Raw genomic sequence first — 23192 nt, 5'->3', positions numbered from 1 at the left:
TCCAGGAGATCCACATCAGAAACAAGGAATTCTAACTAGGAGTCTGGGGTACACTTTATCAGGGATTTGAGGAAGGATGAATTAAAACACAGGCAGGAGGTCCACACAAAAAGTATAGGGCACCATTTGCCATGTGGTGATTCTGGGCCAACTGCCTCCAGGAATACAGTGCTGTAAATTCCCCAGGGCAGAGCTGGTGGCTATTTCTTCAGACAGAGATAAAGAAGCCTCCTGGCTAGAGAGGGAAAGTGAGGGGGCAGAAAGTTCACAAAAGCATATACTTTTATAAAAATAGAATAGAAAGCATGGCTCTGGGCTGGGGGCGGTGGCTCAAGCCTGTAATCCCAGCACTTTGGGAGGCCGAGGCAGGTGGGTCATGAGGTAAAGAGATCGAGACCATCCTGGCCAACATGGTGAAACCCCATCTCTACTAAAAATACAAAAATTAGCTGGGTGTGGTGGCTTGTGCCTGCTGTAGTCCCAGCTACTCAGGAGGCTGAGGCAGGAGAATCGCTTGAACCCGGGAGATGGAGGTTGCAGTGAGCCGAGATTGAGCCTCTGCACTCCAGTCTGGCAAGAGCAAGACTTCGTTTCAAACAATAAAAATAAATAAAAAATAAATAACAAAAAAGGAAAGCATGGCTCTGGAGAGACTTATACATGGTTACCCACAGATGACAGGACATCTCATGATTTGCAGACCAGCAGTCCCTAACCTTTTTGGCACCAGGGATTGGCTTCCTGGGAGTGGGAGAGTTGGTTTGGGATGACACTGTTCCACCTCAGAGCATCAGGCATTATATTCGAATTAGGAGCATGCAACCTAGATCCCTCGCATGCGCAGTTCACAAGAGGGTTCACATTCCTATGAGAATCTAACGCTGCCACTGATGTGACAGGAAGCCGAGCTCAGGCAGTAATGCTCACCTGCACTCTGCTCACCTCTTGCTGTGAGGTCCAGTTCCTAACAGGCCATGGACCTGTACCGGTCTGCAGCCTGGGAGCTGAGGAGCCCTGCTTTAGAGCATCTCCTTCTATTTAATCCTGGAAGGTTGTGCCTGCTTTCTAATGCCTACTTTATCAGCTCCAGCCCTTCCCTCCTTCAATTCACTGCAGTTATTGACACCTTTTGCTTCCGGTTCAGCCTCTACCAGCCCTTAAGCTAGTTCAGGCCAGAGCAGAGAGAATAGCAGCTTCTTCAGGAAAGATTTAGAATTCACTCTGATAATGCCGGGACTTGGAATAAGCCTAGATGGACGCTGCTGGCTCAGGACAAGGGACTAGTCTTGTAGTTGAAGAATTCCTCTGGGTCACAGCTGTGGTAGGCATCCCAGGCTGGTTTGCATTCCGGACTCCTTCATTTGCCCTCTAACTTTCTAATTTCTCTGTCTTCCAGTTGTTCCCTGGCTTCTGCTTAGAGTGAAGTAGTAGCCAGTACCTGGACCCATCTGTTGCTGTCTTCAGTTCCCTTGGATTTGGCATGCCTGGTAGAACCAAGCCTGACACCACACAGGATCCCTCCCAGGAACCAGCCTTGCAGATGGGTCCGTAACTATTCCAGCTGACCACTGGCTTTGCCTCGCTTCCCTAGACCCACCAGCATCCCAATATGTTTCTCATTAAGATCTCCTGAAAACATTAAATACTGGAAGGAGAAACGGAAAATAAGATGGCCTCACAATTTAGTTCCAGATTTGTGGAAATCTTTGTCCTAGATGTCCATATTCTTGATTTGCATTACTTTTTCAAGTTTGCAAAACAAACAAAAATAAGACGGCACTTAAATGTAATAAGGAATCAGATATTAATCATCTGAGGAAAAATATTATCTAGAAATCAAATTTTCACATATAAATATATAATTATGAAGGGAAATGTGAAGACTTGTTAAGAAAAATGTAGACTTTCTTAGACTTGCTAAGAAAAATGTAGAGTGAAAAACTGGTTTCACGTCTTAGTTTGAAACTGACCATGAAAATTAAGATGATTACAGTTATCCCTCAGCATAAACTCCAGATCTTTTATATTAGTTAATATATAATATAAAATGTTTGATACCACTTGCTCTTGTTCCTGTTCCAGAACATTCTGTAGTAGTTTCTGCTTGGTACTAAATTCTTGATGTAGGCTTTCCCATTTCATTCTCATCTGGTCTTCAGTGGATAACTTCTCCCCTTCCATCCCCAACTCCTGGGATAACACATCAGGTTTTTCGCTATTAGAAGAATAAATAATCTAAGTTTACAATGTGCACAAAAAAGTGATAAGACAGGTAACTTATTGTGTGTACCAGACCTGGCTTCTCAAAGGAAATAAGATTACTTTATTCATTAGCTTACACTTTCAAAATAACAAAAATATTTAGGCTGGTCAAAACAACTACATTCTTATTCATTGATAACTAAACCATGTGCAGAAGAAATACTTAAAATACACTGAATAAAAATAATTGCAACATTTAGAATCAAAAATTACCGCATGATTACAGACTAGTATCTTTTGACAAGTAGCAGAAAAGTTAGTTCAAAACTTCAAAAATGTGTTAGTCTAGGGAGAGTTATGACTATGAGTCCAGAGAAAATACAGGACACAGGAGGGTGGTGCAGGACACAGGAGGGCAGTGCAGGACACAGGAGGGCGGTGCAGGACACAGGAGGGTAGAACAGGACACGGAGGGATAGTACAGGAACTGGGGAGGGAGTACAGGACACGGAGGGATAGCACAGGACCTGGGGAGGGAGTACAGGACATGGAGGGATAGCACAGGACCTGGGGAGGGAGTACAGGACACGGAGGGATAGTGTAGGATATGGAAGGAAGATCCTGCAGTCATCCTTAAAGGTAGGCAGCAGTGTGACATCTGAGATGGGTATACCTTGTATTTAGTTATTTGCATAAGACAAATTTTTTTTGAGACAGGGTTTTTTTTGAGACAGGGTTTCACTCTGTCACCCAAGCTGGTGTGGCCTCGTGTGACCACAGCTTACTGTAGACTCAAACTGCTGGGCTCATGCAATACTCCCACCTCAGCCTCCCAAGTACCTCCCAAGTTTGGTATGCACCACCAGACCAGGCTAATTTTTTTTTTTTTAATTCTTTGTAGAGACAGGGTCTCACTATGTTTCCTAGGCTGGTCTGGAACTTCTGAGATCAAGTGATCCTCCTGCCTCAGCCTCCCAAATGTATGGATTTCTGGCATGAGCCACCATGCCTAGCGAAATTTGACTTTTAGAGTAAGACAGATATAAATGATGACCCTCACTCTAGCACATTATTTGTGACACTGGATAATTTGTTTCACTTTTCTGTGCCTTAATCTTCTCATCTTTATGCAAGTATCTATCTTGCATAATTATGAGAATGAAAGAGAATACATGCATAAGGCCTATAACCCTTTCTGATAAATAATGGTCACTCAATAAATGGGGATTAATAATGATGAAAATGGGCTGGGCCGGGCCTGTAATCCCAGCACTTTGGGAGTCCAAGGCAGGTGGATCACCTGAGGTCAAGAGTTCGAGACCAGCCTGGCCAACATGGTGAAACCCCATCTCTACTAAAAACACAAAATTAGCTGGGTGTGGTGGTGCACACCTGTAGTCCCAACTACTTGGGAGGCTGAGGCAGGAGAATCACTTGAACCCGGAAGGCGGATGTTGTGGTGAGCCAAGATGGCACCACTGCTCTCTGCCTGGGTGACAGAGAGAGACTCCATCTCAATAAATAAATAAAATAAAAAGATGAAAACAAGACCAACCTAGGGAGGCTGAATTTCAATGGATCTTAATTTTTCAGGACCTTTGAAGTCCTAAGTAAAACCATGTCATCTAAAAGGAATAGTAGATATTAATTAATATTCTGATGCAGGGCCTTTTGCTCAAGTGAAGGGAAGGAACAAGAGTGTTGGCAGGATAAAACTCTATGGTACCTCAAAGCCAATTATTCTTAGAATAAATGTAAATAGTGTCTTTAGGTAAGTCTCTAGAAATAAGCATTAAAATTTCTACAAACTGGCCTGGCAGTAGTTCACACCTGTAATCCCAGCACTTTGGGAGGCCAAGGCAAGAGGATCACTTGAGCCCAGGAGTTTGAGACCAGCCTAGGCAACATAGCTAGACTCTGTCTCTACATAAAAAATTTGAAAATTAGCCAGGCATGGTGGTACATGCCAGTAGTCTCAGCTACTTTGGAGGCTAAGTCAAGAAAAATCATTTGAGCCCAGGAGTCCAAGGTTGCAGTAAGCTATAATCACACCAGTGCACTCCAGCCTGAGTGACAGAGTGAGACCCTGTCTCAAGAAAAAAAAACCTCTTTAAATCTGTAACGCAAGAATTCCACTCCTAGGATAAAATGCAGAGAATCTTGCCCACTTGAGAGACATGTAGGAAGTTGATTTAAACAACGCTAAAAGCAGCACTCTTAGGGCCAGGCGTGGTGGCTCACTCCTGTAATCCCAGCACTTTGGGAGGCCAAGGTGGGTGGATCACTTGAGGTCAGGAGTTCAAGACCAGCCTGGCCAACATGGTAAAACCTCATCTCTACCAAAAGACACAATTAGCCAGGCATAGTGGTGGGTGTCTGTAATCCCAGCTACTCGGGAGACTAAGGGAGGAGAATCACTTGTACCCAGGAGGCAGAGGTTGCAGTGAGCCGAGATTGCATCACTGCCTGGGCAACAGAGCAAGACTCTGTCTCAGAAAAAAAAAAAGCACAATAATAATAATAATAGTAATGGCAACAGTGTAAATGTCCAGCAATAAGAAAGTGAGTGAATAAATTATGTTCACAGAATAAAATACCATTAAACAGTTAAAATGAGAACTAGATCTATATATATCAACATGAATATATCTCAAAAAATAATGACAAGTGAAAAAATGCCAAAAGATAATTGATACCTTTAGTTGAGTATCATAATATTAGTATCTGAATTTTTTTATTTTCTAAAAACTTCATGTTTAAAAAAAGCTTTGAAGTTCCTATGAGGTTACATTTCTTTATTGCTTTTTTCTTTTGTGGTAATAGCCTATAGTATAACACTTTTAATTCATCTGTGTTTATATGAAAATTTGTAGTAAAACTAGGGGAATATTTAATCTTTATATTCCTACATTTAATCACTGACACATGTACAACACCAGTAGCAAACATTTTTAAAAATAGCCTTTTGTTCCCCATGAAAATTATTATTCTTTCCTTCTATATTTATATCAACAAATTTCCAGTTGCTTTTCCTTAGTAATCTTGGAAGGTGCCCTCTATAAGTAACATACTACTTATTCTTTATATGCCCTTCCCACAGGGGTTTCCTTACACAAACCAAGTCATATTTACAGCCTTAGAAAAGCAGCTAGTAAGTTAAGGGCTGAATATCAGTCTTTCTCCTAGCAAGGTTTACATATATATATATTTACTTTGGAATGTAGATATCATTAATTCATGGTTAGTTGAACTGTAATCAACTGCATATAAGGTGAAGTTTCTTAAGAATTTGTATAAAAGGGCCGGGCGCGGTGGCTCAAGCCTGTAATCCCAGCACTTTGGGAGGCCGAGGCGGGTGGATCACGAGGTCAAGAGATCGAAACCATCCTGGTCAACATGGTGAAACCCCGTCTCTACTAATACAAAAAAAAAATTAGCTGGGCATGGTGGCGCGTGCCTGTAATCCCAGCTACTCAGGAGGCTGAGGCAGGAGAATTGCCTGAACCCAGGAGGCGGAGGTTGCGGTGAGCCGAGATCGCGCCATTGCACTCCAGCCTGGGTAACGAGCGAAACTCCGTCTCAAAAAAAAAAAAAAAAAAAAAAAGAATTTGTATAAAAGGTAAAGAATTTATAAGTAGTCTTTGAAATGACTCATAGAAAGCCAGTAATGCACTACAAACTTATTTATTTTATTTTATTTTTTTTGAGATGTAGTTTCGCTCTTGTTACCCAGGCTGGAGTGCAATGGCGCGATCTCGGCTCACCGCAACCTCCGCCTCCTGGGTTCAGGCAATTCTCCTGCCTCAGCCTCCTGAGTAGCTGGGATTACAGGCACGCGCCACCATGCCCAGCTAATTTTTGTATTTTTAGTAGAGACGGGGTTTCACCATGTTGACCAGGATGGTCTCGATCTCTTAACCTCGTGATCCACCCGCCTCGGCCTCCCAAAGTGTTGGGATTACAGGCTTGAGCCACAGCGCCCGGTCTTACAAATTTATTTTTAAAATATTTTTTATATTTGAAAGAGCAACTTACAGTTGTTTGTATTTCATTTAGGGCCTTTCCAAAGCTAAAGGCCAAGGAAAGAAAAAATAATTATGGCAAGAAAGTGGCAGAAGATCCCTCTGCTCCTTTTGTGATGATACATACGGAGAGGAGGCGATGCTGGATGGGTTCTTTGTTGAAATATTTGTTTAGCAAAAATATTCAGAAAATGATGAAGATAAGTAAACATTTTAGAGGAACTGAAAACTGAAAATTTAGGAATGCAACGTGACGGCAAGTCTTGGCTCAATCAACATGAAAGAAACTGCCTCATTTTGGATTTATTACAGACACACGTTCACGGCCTCATTAGCATCTTTAAGCATGGTACACAACAGAGGGTTTTTAAACCCCTTTAAATATATACTAGTATCTGAATTTTTCTACTTTGTAAAAACTCTATTTTATATTATATATATATATATATATATATATATATATATATATATATAATATTTACTTTTTTTTTGAGATGGAATCTTGCTCTGTTGCCCAGGCTGGAGTGCAGTGGCGTGATCTCAGCGAACTGTAACCTCTGCCTCTTGGGTTCAAGTAATTCTCCTGCCTCAGCTTCCTCAGAAATTGGGACTACAGGCACATGCCACCACACCTGGCTAATTTTTGTATTTTTAGTAGAGATGGAGTTTCACCATGTTGGCCAGAATTGTCTCGATCTCCTGACCTTGTGATCCACCTGCCTTGGCCTCCCAGAGTGCTGGGATTACAGGTGTGAGCCACCACGCCCAGCCTTCCCCTTTATATTTTTAAGGTGATTTTTATAGTTTACTGCTATTTAAATTCGATCCCTGCCTATAGATGTCATAATACTATTCATTCCTATTCTTTTACATTGATATTCATTAGCTATGTCAATACTTTCAACAGATTTTTGTTTCGTTTTCCTTTTCTTGAATGCCTTCCTATTTCCTACATATTTTGTCACAATATATCTGCTGAAATTGCATTTTAGTTGGTTTATTCTCCTATCAATTGCCCTCAGAATTCATATATATGTATATGTGTGTGTGTGTGTATGTAACACAGACTGTATATAGTCAGCATTGATGTCATATATCAGCATTGATTAAACTGCAAAAAATTTTTTTACTCCCTATGTCTTCCCTCTCTAATTGTTTTATTATCAACAGTCTATTCTAGTTCCAATCTACACATAGTCTGCTGTCAATTTTATATCACATTTTTACTTAGCATCATACATACATTTTCTGATACTGTTACATCATTTTTGGTTAAGATTATATATGCATAAAATTTTTCTTCAACTTTTTTATAATAGTGAGAATGTATGCCTTTTTAATTATTTCGTATTACAAATAATATTTCCAAAACCATCTTCATAATACATATTTCCTCCTTTATGTTATTTCCCCTGTAAAGTAAACATTCAGAAATGGGAAATGGGGTTTAAGCTATTTGCCAAAGGATACTACCAAATTACAACGTTTAGTAAGACAAAACACAGAGGTTTCAGGAAAACTTTTTTTTCAATGTTTTTGATTTCAAAGAAAGTTTTCCTGTATATCCTCTCAGTTGACATTTATAATTTTCACAACACTTCTGTGATGACAGTAGTGAATTATTATTCTAAATTCCACAGAGGAGTAAACTGAGGCTCACCGTTGAGTGACTTTTCCAAAGTGACTTTTGTGGAACTAGAATAAACCCTGACTTCAAATATAGTAGTATTTCCACACTGCTACAATTTCTCTACATTTTAAATAAAAGTCTTCAACTTGAAAATTCTCCAACTTCCTTAATTTTTCTTTTAACATTTGACTTTTCTGTGTAGAAGACTTTCCAAGTCTTCACTCCAAACCAAGATTTCAAGATACTTAATGGGGCCATGCTTTTTTTAGAATATTTTTAGGGCAAGATAAGCTTTTATAGAGAAAATGCTCTCCAGTTTGATATAATCATTCAGTTGGAAACATCATGTATCTCATTTTATACTGCATTTTTATTTGATTAAAAAAATGACCTCATGAGCATCTTCTCTGGACAGATAGACTGCACCCACTGGAAGGAGGGCAAACTGGTTAGCTTACCACAGGTGCTGTGCTCAGAAAATGCAGCAAAATGTTCAAAATGCAGGTATATTTATGACCCTAAAGCAAAAATGAGATGACTAAATTTTACAGAAGATGTTTAAAATAAAATTTTGAGTGAGATGTTTACATTTCTTCAAATGTCAGGGAAACACAATGAAGAGGAAATTAAAACATTTCGAAACATACCCAGCGCCACCAGAGGTCTCTGCCGCCGAATGTTGAATTAGAATCTCCTCTCCACGACTGGCTACTGAGCGAAGGAGACTCTTCTGCTCGGCTAATTCCTGTTCTAACTCCTGCTCAAGGGAAAGGACAAATGCAAACACGTGTATTACTTCAAGATTATTGCCGACAATCATGGTTCTATCTATAAAATTCTCAGAGAACTTTGGTAGCAAGCTTTTAAGTTTGCACATTGCATAAAGCGTGTGGTTTATGTAAATACTCAAATGTATCTCCAAAGTACTCTGTAGCATTCTTTTGCTTTGATACAGGATAGCGCTAAAAAATCTGGGGAATAAAACCAACGGGCCAAGAAAATTCTGCTGGGCAATAGTGCCCTCAGGTGGTAAAAAATGAACTTTCGTTTTTCAAAATCAGTATTATCATGGTAACAAGATAGATCCTTGAGAGGAGAAGTGGCTTTTTATGTTCTCCACTTACTTGATAAATTAGGTTATCAACAGATTTGGCTTTAATTCTTCATTATTTGTAATAAATACTCTTGTTCTTTGAGAAAATAAAATATTTTGATATGCTTTTTACATATAGTTAAGGTACCAATGAGAAATCATTCTTATTTATCGAAGTTCATTTGTTTCACTAGGAAATAATTAGCAATCCTATTTTGTGATGGTATCTACTGGAAAGTAAAAATATAAATTGCATTCATTAAAAAAAAAAAACATGCAACTCAGGCTTTCATCAATGCCTGAAGGCGTTACTGAGATTTATATTAAAATTAAACAGAATCAGAGGACAAATCTGAAAACGGGGTAAGTAACTCTGATAAAGCAGATGACAGCCATGTTACACTATTTGTAAACCTAAACACAAGCTTTCTTAAAGACTGGATTTTCAAATGACCCATCATCCCAGTAGTCAAGAGTCAATACACTGAAACAGCTACAACTTGGTTCATTCAAAGAGAAGATAAAGAGACGCTCTCTCTTTAGTAGAGAAGCAACTTGTCCTCCTGAAACATGCCTCTCAGGTTCTTCCCTGGACAGATCTGCAGGCTAGAGAGTGGTAGGAAACACTTTACTTTTTGTTGCTGGAGACTGCTCTGCCGCTGGTGGGTCCGGGTGGTGCGAGCTTGGGCCAGCCATTCCTGGACGCCGGGGCTCTGAGTGGCCGTTAGGTCAACATCGCTCTCCTCCTTCTCCTGTGCTGTTCCCTGTTTTTAATGAGGCAGAAATCAAGTCATGCTACACACCGGAAAACCCTAACCAAAAGGGAGAGAAGGCTACTTTGGGGTGATCTATATAACTATATAAAAATGGGTCCATTGGGATGTGAAACCACATTTAAAAAAAAAAAAAAACAGTAACACAAAACCCATCTAAATTATGGCATTTACAGGCATAAGAACCACAAACAGATAATCACACGTAGAGATGTTTGAGGGGAAACCCATGTATTTAGAGGTTGGTCTTTTAGCTGACCAATGTGGTCATCAGATATTCCAGAATTTTTTTCCACAAAAACTTAACTCGAGATCCTTTGATTTTTTAAGTACACAAAGGTAAACTGTTTCTCAAAGGATCATTACCCATAATAACTGTGTCTCTCCCGTGAAAGGATGACCTTCCCCTATGTCAGCTTCTCTCATCCAGGTCCAGACAAAGAAAGAGTTTTAGAATGCCCTTCCTAAAAATTTTTCTAAAAGATTAGTAATCAATGACATTTTAATGTCTTTGAGAAGCAAAAAGTTCACTGTTCTGTAAGGCATCATACTCTGGAATTCAGTAAGAGCTTAAACTTGATTCTCAGTTCTTATGGGAGAAAATGTACTGCAGCACAGATACGAGGAGTCTAAACAAGGGTTTCCCAGGCCGGCTGTACATCCTCTGCCCCACCTTTCACAGACCAAGGTCTCAACCTCTGTCACAGATCCGCAGGTCCACCACAGGTAACTCAGGTCCCAACGGCACTCAACTAGGCAGGAAGCCTCATCTCTGATACTGGTCTGTGTAAACCTGCAGTGTCTACCCTACTAGGGCCCAAGATTTAAATTATTCCTAGAAGTCTCTATCTTTGAGTGCCTGCTGTTTATATGACAATATTTACAGACTTCCCTACATAATTAATAGACTGTACTCAAAGATGAGAACTCTTTAAGATTCTTTCAGAACCATTCAATTAGCACATTAAAAAAAGTCATTTACTGTGGGCACATGTAGTTACCATTTTACAAATTCAAAAGCTTAACTGAGCCTTGAGAGGTCAGTGGTGTGATAATTAGAGGTGAGATCTCTGAAAAAGTACCCTTCACTCCCTCTACCATCATCATCAGAAACTGGCCCATTGCTAAGCTGGCTTGGAGAAAGTCTGACTGAGGGAGAAAGACCAAAGTAACGACTCACCACCTAGGCAAGAGTTGATCCTTCCTGCCTGATTATCCTAATGGAATTTGAAAGGCCCTGAAATGTTGCACATCAAATGGGATTGGTTCTGAATGAGAGCCTTTCTACTCACATAGCTTCTTATGTCCAATGACAGATTATGATTTCAATATAGCTCATTCACTACCTATTAAGCACTCACTAGAGGCTGTTCTAGGAGCTGGGAGTGTTTTTCAAAGAAGCTAGATGAGGACCCTGGTGAGTTAGACTATAAACAAACAAGATAACCAAGCTGGTGATAAGGGCTACAGAGAACTTTAAGACAGATAAAGGGATAGAAAGTTTTAGGGAGGCCTCAGGAAGCATCTTTAGAAGAGACAGTTGCACTCTGCATGACAAGACCACCAGCCTGACAAAGATCTAGGGTGAGGGCATTCAGGCCCAGGGAACAGTTGGCACAAAGACCCTAAGATGAAAGAAATTTGCTATTTCAGAGAGAACAGAGCAGTGAAGAGGACAGTGGGGCTGGCACACTGTGGGGCAGAGGAGGGATATTTCACAGGTTGCTTCCACAGAGGAGTCTCCTGCCATCTATTTCTGGGGGCTGTTCCCCTGCTCCCTGGTTCCTCTTTACCAAGTGTGAGCACAGCATGGAACCCAGTCATTCCAGCTCATCCAACCTAACTGCCCACAGAGACCTTTCTCTCGCTCTTATTTTCAGAATTTTGCACTCATCATTTTAGGGAAATAGATGGGATCTGTTTACCCTTCTGTTTCTTCTTTTTTTCATAGAATCTCATGATTAAATTGTCTGAGATAATAGATTTTACCTTTATCTTTGCAAGGTGATGTCAGTGCTTGAAGCTAAAGGAACAGTAAAACCTGTAGGTAATAGTACACATAACCCTCTTCCCAGATCCTGAGCCCACCTGAACTCAGAGGTACTTCCTTCCTTTCAGATGATCCAGCCAGAGACTGTGGTTCAGCTAGAACAATGGCAGTGCAATGGTTTAAAACATGCTCGTTGCATTTTGCAACACTTTCGGAATGGGTGACTAGTGATACCCGATTCACTAAATTCTCCACCTGCTGCGGAACTTCTCAAAGATAGGCAGTGATTTTTCTAAAGATGGGAAGTTTGGGTGGACAGGTGTTCTCCCAGAACTGGAGCCTGTGATTTTCTGCATGAAAGCAGATTCTCTCTCATCTCAGAGTCTACCATCTTCTAAGAATAAGCTCTGAAAGATCCTGGTTCTTCCAGGCAAAGTTGAAACAGCAGTTCAAAAGGAACCTGGAGAAAATGACCTCAAGAAGTCAGTGGATGAGACCAAATGTTGTCCCCAACAGAGCTGCTCCAGCTGCCAACGTAGCGGCCCTGGCCATGACCCGCTGACTTGCTTTTGTGGGCTCCAGGCCACTTCCTCTCTGCTTTTCTCTTCAGCAAAAATTTATTTTTCAGAGCCCGGCCTGAAGACTCCCTTGGAAACTTCTCCCAGCCCGCAGCCCAACACACTCTTACTATGGTCTGGTTGAGAGAGGTTCCTTCAAGTTCCCTTACACCAAATCTGTGCCTGGAACACTGACAACCGAAACGTTAGATCTTAACAACTTCTTCACTTTTATATGCACAGACGTATATTCAGATTCTATGTGGCTAGATTTTGTTTTTCAATGATTAAGTTTTTCTCTGAATGATCTAGTCATTTTGAAATTTGGACCACATAAGCAAACCATAAGACTTGTACCGCAGGAAGCAAACCATGATTAAGAATCCAGTTCAAATTTCATTCTCTTTTCCCTGGGGCAAGAAGGCTCCGCCAGAAGGAATCTAATTATGGTAGCTACTTTCTCTGAGGTGTGATAACAGTTTTCTGCCATACCTAGGGAACAAGGAGGTTAAGTGCTTCTGTCATCAGTCCCCACTGGGTGGGGCTACATAAACTGTTTATTTTGGAAATACTAGAAGAGTAACCACTTTTGCCAGGAACATTCCTTGGAAGATGAATGAGGACTGAGCAATGCTAAACATTAAATAAAACATTTCTTTACAAAGCTTTTTATTATTTTATGGGACAATCTCTCTGTTCCTTCAATGAATTATAATGTGTGAAAAAGACCTAAGCTTCATGAAGATACCATGTAAGTTAGGAGATCTTATCACATGCCCTTATGATCTGTAGTTCCTCATATAGAGAAGCAGTCTATCCTACGAGAAACTAAAAGGCATAGTCGTTCACTGATACCCACGCAAGTCAAAGTAGTTGAAAAGAATAGAGGTAAGAGGCATTACCATTTCCCAGCTGCAGCAGCAATAAGTAATTGCCTGCTTACAGTCATGTAAGCCTTAGGAAGGTATTCCAACCCTCCTGAATCATCCAAGCCCCAATTAAAGGGTATTAACATTGCTGAGGGCTGCATTTAATGGAAGATTTGTTTTCTGCAACTAACTTTAGTTAATTTCAGATTAACTTTAAATCAGTTTTCTACATAAAGGGAAATGATCCTTTTCATGGCAATAATAATAATAAACAGGGCTCCTTTTCTTTCCACAGATGGAAAAACAATCTTCCAGGAAGCTCTAATTATTTTAAAAGATCTATTAATATTTTATATGCTGGGAACTTCATTAGATGAAAGACGATGGAATGTATAGATAGTTTAAAAATAAACAGTAACCAATTTCCATGTAGTAAAACACTACCACATTTTTCTGTATTTACACTTCACCCAGTGCGGGTAGAGTCAGGACTTCACTCAATTTAAACAATTCCCTCGAACCTGGGCAGGATCTGCTGGGTGCGGGCACCACAGGGTGTGTGCACGTGCTCAGTCCAGCCCGATGATCAGTCTCAAGACTAGCCTTTCAGCATAGCAGAAGCTTCTTTGTTTCAAAGAACGTGATTTGGAAACAGTTGGTTATTGTTATGAATTATTTTAACTGCTGCAATTTGAGCATTTATTGTATTACTTGCATTTAAATCCTCAGCATTTTTTTCCCCTTTTTGATTATTTTTTTCCATATGTTCTAAAGAATTGTTTAAGTTAAATACTATTATCCCTAGTTTACAGATGAGAAAACTGATCTGTAAGGAAGTTATGTGAAATTTAAGGATCTTGCCCCGGGTCACCTCGTCAATAATGGATGGGAAAAAGATAAAGAGACTTCAACCCTGGCTTGTGGATATGCTTTATTTGGCACACAAATAATTTTAAAATTTTAGATTTAAATGTCAACGTTTAAACATTGGAAGGCTTTAGAAATAAATCCAAATTCCCTATCTCTTGAAACCAGAAGATCCAGCAATGCCACTTGTAAATTCTTGTGTGATAATAGCTAGAGCTGAGTAATAGCTGCTTCTTAGACAGGAGACGAGCTTGCCAAGGACCAGGCTGGGCCTGCTTCCCTCATTGGTTTGCCCTTCCTAGGCCAGGAGCCCTTGGAATTTGTGGTTCCTGCCTTGTTTAACCCCTCCTGTGCTTGGAGTATCAGGCCACCCCTTCCCTTACTACTTGCCTCTAGGGGTAGGGTGGGATAAGGGAGTAATAAGAATTTTATAAATGATTGCTATCCCACATAGGACATTTTTAAGGATTTCCCTTTATTTTAGTTTCTTTAGAAATTAAGTTCATTCACAGATCACCCCTGAAAATGGAAGAAAGCATTACGTATGAGACCTACAATAGCTGTTTACGAAACTAGGTGAATTGCTATCTACTTTCACAGCTAGAAAATCATTCTACTTGTGTTCAGTTTCAGTATCTGTAACCTTTTCTTTTGACTTGAATTACAAAGTCACATTGCCTGTGCATTTTCAAGTGTGTAAATCTAAGTAAAAAGTTGTATTTTTTATTTGCATTTATTTATCCAAATCTTTTCATATGTTCACTATTTGTATTTCTTTTTCTGTGAATTATCTCTTCATCTCTTTTGTCTATATTCTATCGTTTGACCTTTCCTTATTGTTTTACAAAAGATTTGTGAATTGTATAGTTTCTGCCCTGTTTGTCTGTCTTTTGTTTTGTTTTACTCATCCCTCCTTGTCTATGTCTTTCAACTTGGTTACTTTCTTTTGGCGGGGAGGTCATACAGAACTTTTTCATTTTTTGTAGTTTTATTTTTGTTTATTTATTTATTTATTTTTGAGATGGAGTTTCACTCCTGTTGCCCAGGCTGGAGTGCAACGGCGCTATCTCAGTTCACTGCAACCTCCGCCTCCTGGGTTCAAGTGATTCTCCTGCCTCAGTCTCCTGAACAGCTGGTATTACAGCAGCATGCCACCATGCCAGGCTAATTTTCTATTTTTAGTAGAGATGGAGTTTCACTATGTTGGCCAGGCTGGTCTCGAACTCCTGATCTCAGGTGATCCATCTGCTATGGCCTCCCAAAATGCTGGGATTACAGGCATGAGCCACCGTCTATTTGTTTATTTTTTTTAGTTGGCATCTCGCTCTGCTACTCAGGCTGGAGTGCAATGGCACAATCATAGCTCACTGCAGCCTCAACCGCCTGGACTTAGGTGATTCTCCCACCTTAGCTTCCTTAGTTGCTGGGACCACAGGTGTGTGCCACCTTGCCTGACTAATTTTTTAATTATTTGTAGTGATGGGGTCTTGCTATGTTACCCAGGCTGGTCTTGAACTTCTGGGCTCAAGCCATTCTCCTGTCTTAGCCTCCCAAAGTGCTGATATTACTGGCATAAGCCAACATCCCCTGCCTATGTATGCTTTAAAAGAAACTATAAAATTCTGTGTTGGGGGTATACTGGCAAAGGTTTTCCCTATCCTAAGATTTTTAAAAAAAATTCATACATGGAGTATTTTGTAGACTTAATTTTTATATTTAAATCTTTGATCCATCTGTGATACATTTTTCTGTAAAATATGGGGTAGAAAATTCAGTTTATCATGTTTCAACTGATTATTTACAGAATGAGTCAAATTTTGTCCACTGATTTGTAATGCCACCTAAAATATCTGTCAAATTCCTTTATATACCAAATCTCTTTCTGGAATATTTATTGTTTAATTTTCTGTTCAAATATTTATTGTGCCAACATCAAACTATTTTAATTATTGTAATATTGTAATTCAATATATGATTAGACTGGCCAGGCATGGTAGCTCACACCAATAATCTCAGCACTTTGGGAGGCCAAGGTGGGTAGATTGCTTGTGTTCAGGAGTTCAAGACCAGCCTGGGCAACACTGGGAGACCCCCATCTCTACAAAAAATAGCCAGGCATGGTGGCACATGCCTATAGTCCCCACCACTCCAGAGGCTGAGGTGGGAGCATTACTTGAGCCTGAGAGGCAGAGGTTGCAATGAGCTGAGATTGTGTCCCTACTTTCCAGCCTGGGTGACAGAGTGAGACCCTGTCTTAAAAAACAAACAAACAAAACCACACACATATATGGTAAGACTAATAACCCTTTAAAACCCTTCATTTTCAAAATTTTATATGAAATATTACATTATTCCTCTAACTTGTTTTTTGCCTATATAAAACCTATAAATTCTCAACTTCATTTTGTTTTTTTGAGACAGAATCTTGTTCTGTTGCCCAAGCTAGAGTACAGTGGTACAATATCGGCTGACTGCAACCTCTGCCTCAATGAGGTTCAAGCAATTCTCATGCCTCACCCTCCCAAGCAGCTGGGATTATAGACATGCACCACCACACCCAGCTAAGTTTTGTGTTTTTAGTAGAGATGGGATTTCACCATGTTGGTCAGGCTGGTCTCAAACTCCCAACCTCAGGTGATCTACCCACCTCAGCCTCCTAAAATGCTAGGAATACAGGAATGAGCCATTGTGCCCAACTGACTTCATTTTCTAATTTTTATTTTTTGTCGGATTCTTGTATGATTTTCAATGACATAACTTCATATTTTGTAATAAGCCAGTCATCTTCCTAAATTTCTCCATTGCTTCTAAATAGTTTTTAGTTGATTAAGCTTGGTTTTCCAGATCATATAATCATATGATCAGGAAAAAGCTGAAAAAGAAAATACATAGGTTAATCCTAACAATCATCACCACACTGAGAATATAGAAGCAATCAGTGAATTTCCATGAAGTTTCCATGACAATATTTATGTCCTACTTCCTACCACCATTTGGCTTCCAGCATGGGTGCTTTCCTTCCCTCCTCATTTTACTTTTGGAGAACAGATTGGCCTGATCCCAGCCATTAGCAGGAGAAAGGTGTCAACGGTAAAGGAAAGCACAGTTTGGATTAGGCCACAAGAAGGAACAGATAATACCATCAGATGCTTGTAGGGTTGGAGCAGCTAATGGGCTTTGAGCTATTTGGTCCCTGGCTTACTTAACAAGAAGGATGGGGGGACCAAACTCTGTACTTGTTATCCTATCTGTTCCCTCCTCAACAAGATTGTTCTTGCAGTCACACTCCTCTTTCTTCCCTCCCTCCCTCTCTCTCCCTCTCTCTCTCTCTCTCTCTCTTTCTTTCTTTCATAGTATCTCACTCTGTCACCCAGGCTGGAGGCACAATCTTGTCCTACTGAAACCTCCACCTCCCAGGTTCAAGCAATTCTCTTGCCTCAGCCTCCCAAGTAGCTGAGATTACAGGTGTCCACCACCAGGCCCAGCTAATTTTTTTTGTATTTTTAGCAGAGATGAGGTTTCACCATGTTGACCAGGATGATCTCGAACTCCTGACCTCAAGTGATCTGCTCGTTTCGGCCTCCCAAAGTGCTAGGATTACAGGCATGAGCCACCGCGCCCAGCCCACACTCCTTTTACTCAAATTTTCCTCTTCTTTAGTTATTTCCACCAACGTGCAAAGTTATTATTATTTTTCTGATCTTAAAATGAAATATTCAAATTGTGATGAATATAAAAGAAAAAAATGAGATAAAATTTTCTTTGACCCACTTCTTCTCCTTATAGCTTATCTCATTCCTCTGTACACCACTTTATAGCAAAACTCCTGGAGTGGCCTTGACTTTCCGTCTCCAATTCCTCTCCTCTCATTGTTACTTTCATGTCAGAGTGCTTTCTGCCTCCACCACTCCGCTGAACTGCTGTTGTTAGGAGTCCTAAAAAAATCTATTTGCAAATGTTAGCCAAAGTCCAAGAGTGTAAAATTCAAACTGTATGCTAAAATGTCCGTGTAAAGCAGGTACATACATGAGTATGCATCACCCGCCAATCTGTTCCTTTACCTGGCATACCTCAGAAGGAGCATATGAACAGCACGCCAGCTTTCAGCCACGGGCTGGCAGCTGGAGCCCTCACCTGCATGTTGAGCTGCTTATCGTGCAGGGCTCTCTGCAGCTCCAGCAGGCTCCCCTTGAGTCTCCTCAGCTTTCCAGCCAGCTGCTCGGCCTCATCCTTGGTGTGAGCTTTGCCCTCCAGCAGCAGGTTCTCATTGTGGACTGACAGCTCTGATAAGGCCACCACCTTCTGCTCTATTTCCACCAGCATGTTCTGCAGCAACAGAAATAAAGATGAAACTCACACATCTCCCTAGCTCTGCAAAGACTGTTTCCCAGAGTGAAACACAGCCCTCTGGAGTCTTTCACCGAACGGACAAGCTTTCATGATTTTTTTGTCATTTTCCCACGGTCTTGATGAGTGAGTAGTATATAGATCTTTTTTTTTTTTTTTTTTTTTTTTTTTTTAAGGGAGGGTCTTGCTCTGTTGCCCAGACTGGAGTGCACTGGCATGAACACAACTCATTGCAGCCTCCACCTACTGGGCTCAAGGGATGCTCCCACCTCAGCCTCCCATGTAGCTGGTACCACAGACATGTGCCACCACACCTGGTTGATTTTTAAATTTTTTTCTACAGAAATGAGGTCTCATTGTTTGGGCTCAAACGATGCTCCCATCTCAGCCTCCCAAAAGTGTTGGGATTACAGGTATTGGCCACTGTGTCTGGTGACATTTATTTTTAATTGTCTGTTATATTAGAGGAGTCCAAAAAAAATTGCCTGAGCTTCTCAATTTTTCTTTTTCCTTTTTTCTTTTTCTTTTTTTTTTTTTGAGACAGGGTTTCATTCTGTCGCCCAGGCTGGAGTGCAGTAGTGAGATCGTGGCTCACTGCAGCCTTGGGCTCAGGTGATCCTCCCACCTCAGCCTCCCAAGTAGCTAGAACTACAGGCACATGCTACTACACCTGGCTAATTTTTTTGTATTTTTGTAGAGACAGGGTTTCATCATGTTTCCCAGGCTGTTTTTGAACTCCTGAACTCAAGCAATTTCCCTGCCTTGACCTCCCAGTGTGTTGAGATTACAAGTGTGAGCCACGATACCCTGCCAATTTTTCTCTATTTTAAGATTAGCTATTATATAATGAAAAAACATTGAAAAAAACCATGAAAAACATTTTTACATAGCCAACAGATAAGGAGAAAAGGCCATTGCTTTAGTGTTATCAAATTATTATTATATTATTTTTGTGTTAGATTTATGATAATTATGACCAATAAAAATAAGATATCATATGATCAACTCTTTCCTTGCTAATTTAAAGAGAATCCTCTCTTTTGAAACGTTAGTGCTTTGGATTGATTTCTTTTTCAGGTACTCTTATATTTTTTAAAAATTTGATATATTGTTAATCTTACATTTCCAAAAGTCTTCCCTACATTTTTACTTTCATGTTCTGGAATAAGTCTCTGGTGCTACAGGGTTTTCCTCTAAAATGGAGACTACATTAGAGAAGGAGAAAAATAGTCTTCCTTCTTCCTAGATAAAACTTAAACAAACAAACAAAAAAGACTTACAAAAACAAAAACATGTTTTATTTTCTACAGAAATCATTGTTTTTAAATTCCGTAATTCTGTACCCTTTGAAATGGTCTTCCTTACTTATATTAAATAAAATAATTTATTAATGATAAAAGATACTTCATTTCCCCTATACAAAATCAAAATTAAGAATATAACATCAGGATAGGGGTGGTGACTCACACCTGTAATCCTAGCACGTTCAGAGGCCGAGGCAGGCAGGAGTTTGAGACGAGCCTGGGCAACATGGCAAAACCCCATCTCCCCAAAAAATACAAAAAAATAAGCCAGGTATGGTGGCATGTGCCTGTACTCCCAGTTACTCGGGGGACTGAGGTGGGAGACTCACTTGAGCCCAGGAAGTCAATGCTGCAATGGGCTGGCATTGCACCACTGCACTCCAGCCTGCGTGACAAAGTAAGACCTTGTCTCAATAAAAAAAACCAATACCCAAAAACACTAGAACTAAAACTTTTATTAAATGGGAATTAAAGGATTTCCTGAGGATTATTTTTAAGAAATTAACATAATTCTGTACAGGGTTGATTTTACCATTAGCCACAGCAAGTATAGTGCTGAGGGTCTGTTATGCATTTTAGAGGCCCAAGAAAAAGTTTGACTTTAAATTTTAAAATCAAAATAAAAAAACTGAATATAATAATATGGAATATATAATAATGAATCCATTGAGAATCATGTAAGTCTTTATACCACGGCAACTGTAAAACTGAAAATAAAATTTTTAGCACTTTCATGGGAGAAGAGGCTTATAAAAATGAAGTGCCCAGACCCACAAAGTCATCACGTAGTTCCAACTCTGTATAAGAGTCATACTTATAATTATCGTGCAACTGGATTAATATTAGATTTTAATTGACAAGATTTTAGCTGGCTTAAATACAAGATTTTACTTGTTTCTAATTAAAATTTGAATTAATTTAATGTAGTAATTAAATATTAGTTTTTTTTTTTTTTTTTGAGACAGAATCTTGCTCTGTCACTCAGGCTGGAGTGCAATGGCACAGTCTCAGCTTACTGCAAACTTCACCTCTCAGGTTCAAACGATTCTCCTGCCTCAGACTCCCAAGTAGCTGGGAATACAGGTGCTCAACACCATGCCCAGCTAATTTTGTATTTTTGGTAGAGACAAGGTTTCACCATGTTGGCCAGGCTGGTCTCGAACTCCTGACCTCGTGGTCTTCCCGCCTTGGCCTCCCAAAGTGCTGAGATTACAGGCATGAGCCACCATGCCTGGCCTAGATATTAGATTTTTAAAAACTATTTTCTGTTGTGATTTAATATGCTTCTAGTTTCTTAAAGTAAGCTTGTCCAGCCCACGGTCCATGGGCCACACGTGCCCTGGGACAGCTTTGAATGTGGCCAACAGAAATTCAGAAACTTTCTTAAAATGTTATGTGTTTTTTGTGATTTTTGTTTTTTAGCTCATCATCTATCATTAGGATTAATGTATTTTATGTGTGGACCAAGACAATTATTCTTCTCTGATGTGGCCCCAGGGAAGCCAAAAGATTGGAGACCCCTGTCTTAAAGTATGATCAAAATACTGTTTTAATACTTTGAAAAGTCTTGAAATACATTATCTGGTTTATGGACTTTATGCATTACTATAAAAATAGATATCTTCAGAAGGGAGAGGTGGCAGTAATGTTAAAACATAACTTTGAAATGTTAGTTTACGTGCTAACTTCAAGTGCTAAAAGGGAATGGACCCACTGCGGGTGGTGGCTCGTGCCTGTAATCCCAGCACTTTAGGAGGCCGAGGAGGGCAGATCACCTGAGGTTGGGTAGTTCGAGACCAGCCTAACCAACATGGAGAAACCCTATCTCTACTAAAAATACAAAAAAAATTAGCTGGGCATGGTGGCTCATGCTTGTAATCCCAGCTACCTGGCAGGCTGAGGCAGGGGAATTGCTTGAACCCAGGAGGCGGAAGTTGTGGTGAGCCAAGATCACGCCATTGCACTCCAGCCTGGGCAACAAAAGTGAAAGTCCATCTCAAAAGAATAAAAAAAGGGAATGGGCTAAAAATAGATGTTTCTTCACAAAAAATAAACATTAGAAAGAAGATAGAAAGAACAGAAAAAACTTACATTTGCCTCTCTAATTAATCTCTATCATCATGGCAGAGAATAATAGTACTTTGATACACACAGATAAGTTTCCTGAAGCATTAAAAAATCCAAATGATAATGATCAATATTATGAATCTGAAATCATAAGAATAGCCAAAATGGTGTACCATAAATTAAGGAAAAAGTTAGTGTTCACTAAGTAATAATTTTCACATATTTCCTTTGAGTCCAAATAGAAGGAATATAAAGTTGTGCAAATTGATACTTAACCCTGCACACTAGATAGAGTTTTCTAGATAATTCCTAGTTAATAAAATGAAAAAGCATTTAAGATATACTTCAGCCATGTGTGAAGTCAAATATGCAGATCATCATTGAAGTTTGATGACAAGCACATGGGAGTTCACGATCTATTCTTTACATTTATATGCATTTTTGAAAAATTCCATAATAAAGAGGTAAGAAAATAGTATCGGAATAAATATTTTAATGCACTACTCACAGTAATTCCTAGAGCCCTAACATGGCAGGAAGCGCATTCACTGCTCCAAAAGAAAATCTTCCCATCTTCAGTCTCTCTGTTTACCTAAAACTGACACTTGGAAAAGCTTTTCAAATAATATACCAAGAGTAGAACCAAAATTGCAACAGAGCACCTATAGACACTTCCTGCTGTGTTTATTTACAGTCTGACTCCTACTAATTCTTCTCATTGGCTTTGTATTCTTTAATAAGCACTAAACATAGATACTATGGCATTTTGGTATCTACAGTCTTTAAAAATGACCCTTAGGAAGCTGAAGATACTTTGGAAAAACATTGAGTTTTTCCAAAAGTGAGTCCAAGTTTCAATTTTATTTCAGCTTTTATAATGTATTGCTTTTCTATTCTTTAAATATATAAAGTATATGGGCTGGGAAAAATCATATATCCATACCAAGCCTTTTTACAGTATGTTTTCTGTAGTTAAAAAAAAATGTGCTTCATGATGTTGACATATTCCTTCAAGACCATTTTTGTACCTGGCAGTCCACAAGCTGGGCCTCCATGTCCATGGGTTCCTTGGGTGTACCCAGCGCAATGTCCAGAGTGGCCTTGGTACTCAAGAGCCAGCTGTCCAGCTCGTCGGCTTCACAGCGATACCTCTGCAGGGCCTGTTCCTGCCTTTGTTCCTCCAGCTGATCATTCAGCTTCTCCTGATGAATTAAGTAAAATGTAGCATAGACCACCCGAAGGTAAAATCTCGAGAATTTAACACAGTAAAGCAATAGTTCTGGACCCTGCACATACCAATCGCTGGTAAAACTAAAAAATTACCTTTGCTGAGGCCACATCCCAGAATAACAATCAGAATTTCTAGGGGTGAGTCTCAAAATTGGTATTTTTAAAAAGACTCCCTGGTGATTCTAACATGCACCTAGAGTTGAACAAGGTATTCTCAAATAATATACCTATAGGACCAGGC

The 23192-nt window shown here is 39.8% G+C and overlaps 1 protein-coding gene across 17 annotated transcripts in view; it reads right to left on the bottom strand.

Moving 5' to 3' along the window:
• SYNE1 (spectrin repeat containing nuclear envelope protein 1) overlaps positions 1–23192 on the bottom strand; it is a 521352-nt gene that overhangs the window by 137631 nt on the left and 360529 nt on the right. For all 17 annotated transcript variants that reach the window (XR_010336584.1, XM_064360559.1, XM_064360560.1 and 14 more), the window contains 5 exons: positions 22750–22923; positions 18138–18329; positions 9580–9711; positions 8502–8611; positions 2059–2215 (listed from right to left, as the gene is read on the bottom strand). Coding sequence is in view for 16 of the 17 variants with exons in the window: in XM_064360559.1 (XP_064216629.1) it covers positions 2059–2215; positions 8502–8611; positions 9580–9711; positions 18138–18329; positions 22750–22923 (765 nt within the window). In the remaining variant the exon portion in view is untranslated. The remainder of the gene's footprint in view (positions 1–2058; positions 2216–8501; positions 8612–9579; positions 9712–18137; positions 18330–22749; positions 22924–23192) is intronic.

The sequence above is a fragment of the Aotus nancymaae genome, unplaced genomic scaffold, assembly GCF_030222135.1.
Source record: "Aotus nancymaae isolate 86718 unplaced genomic scaffold, 86718_ANA_hifiasm-v0.15.2.pri h1tg000040l, whole genome shotgun sequence".
NCBI lineage: Eukaryota > Metazoa > Chordata > Mammalia > Primates > Aotidae > Aotus > Aotus nancymaae.
Note: the sequence above shows the minus strand (reverse complement) of the source record. Positions and strands in the feature narration are given on the sequence as shown.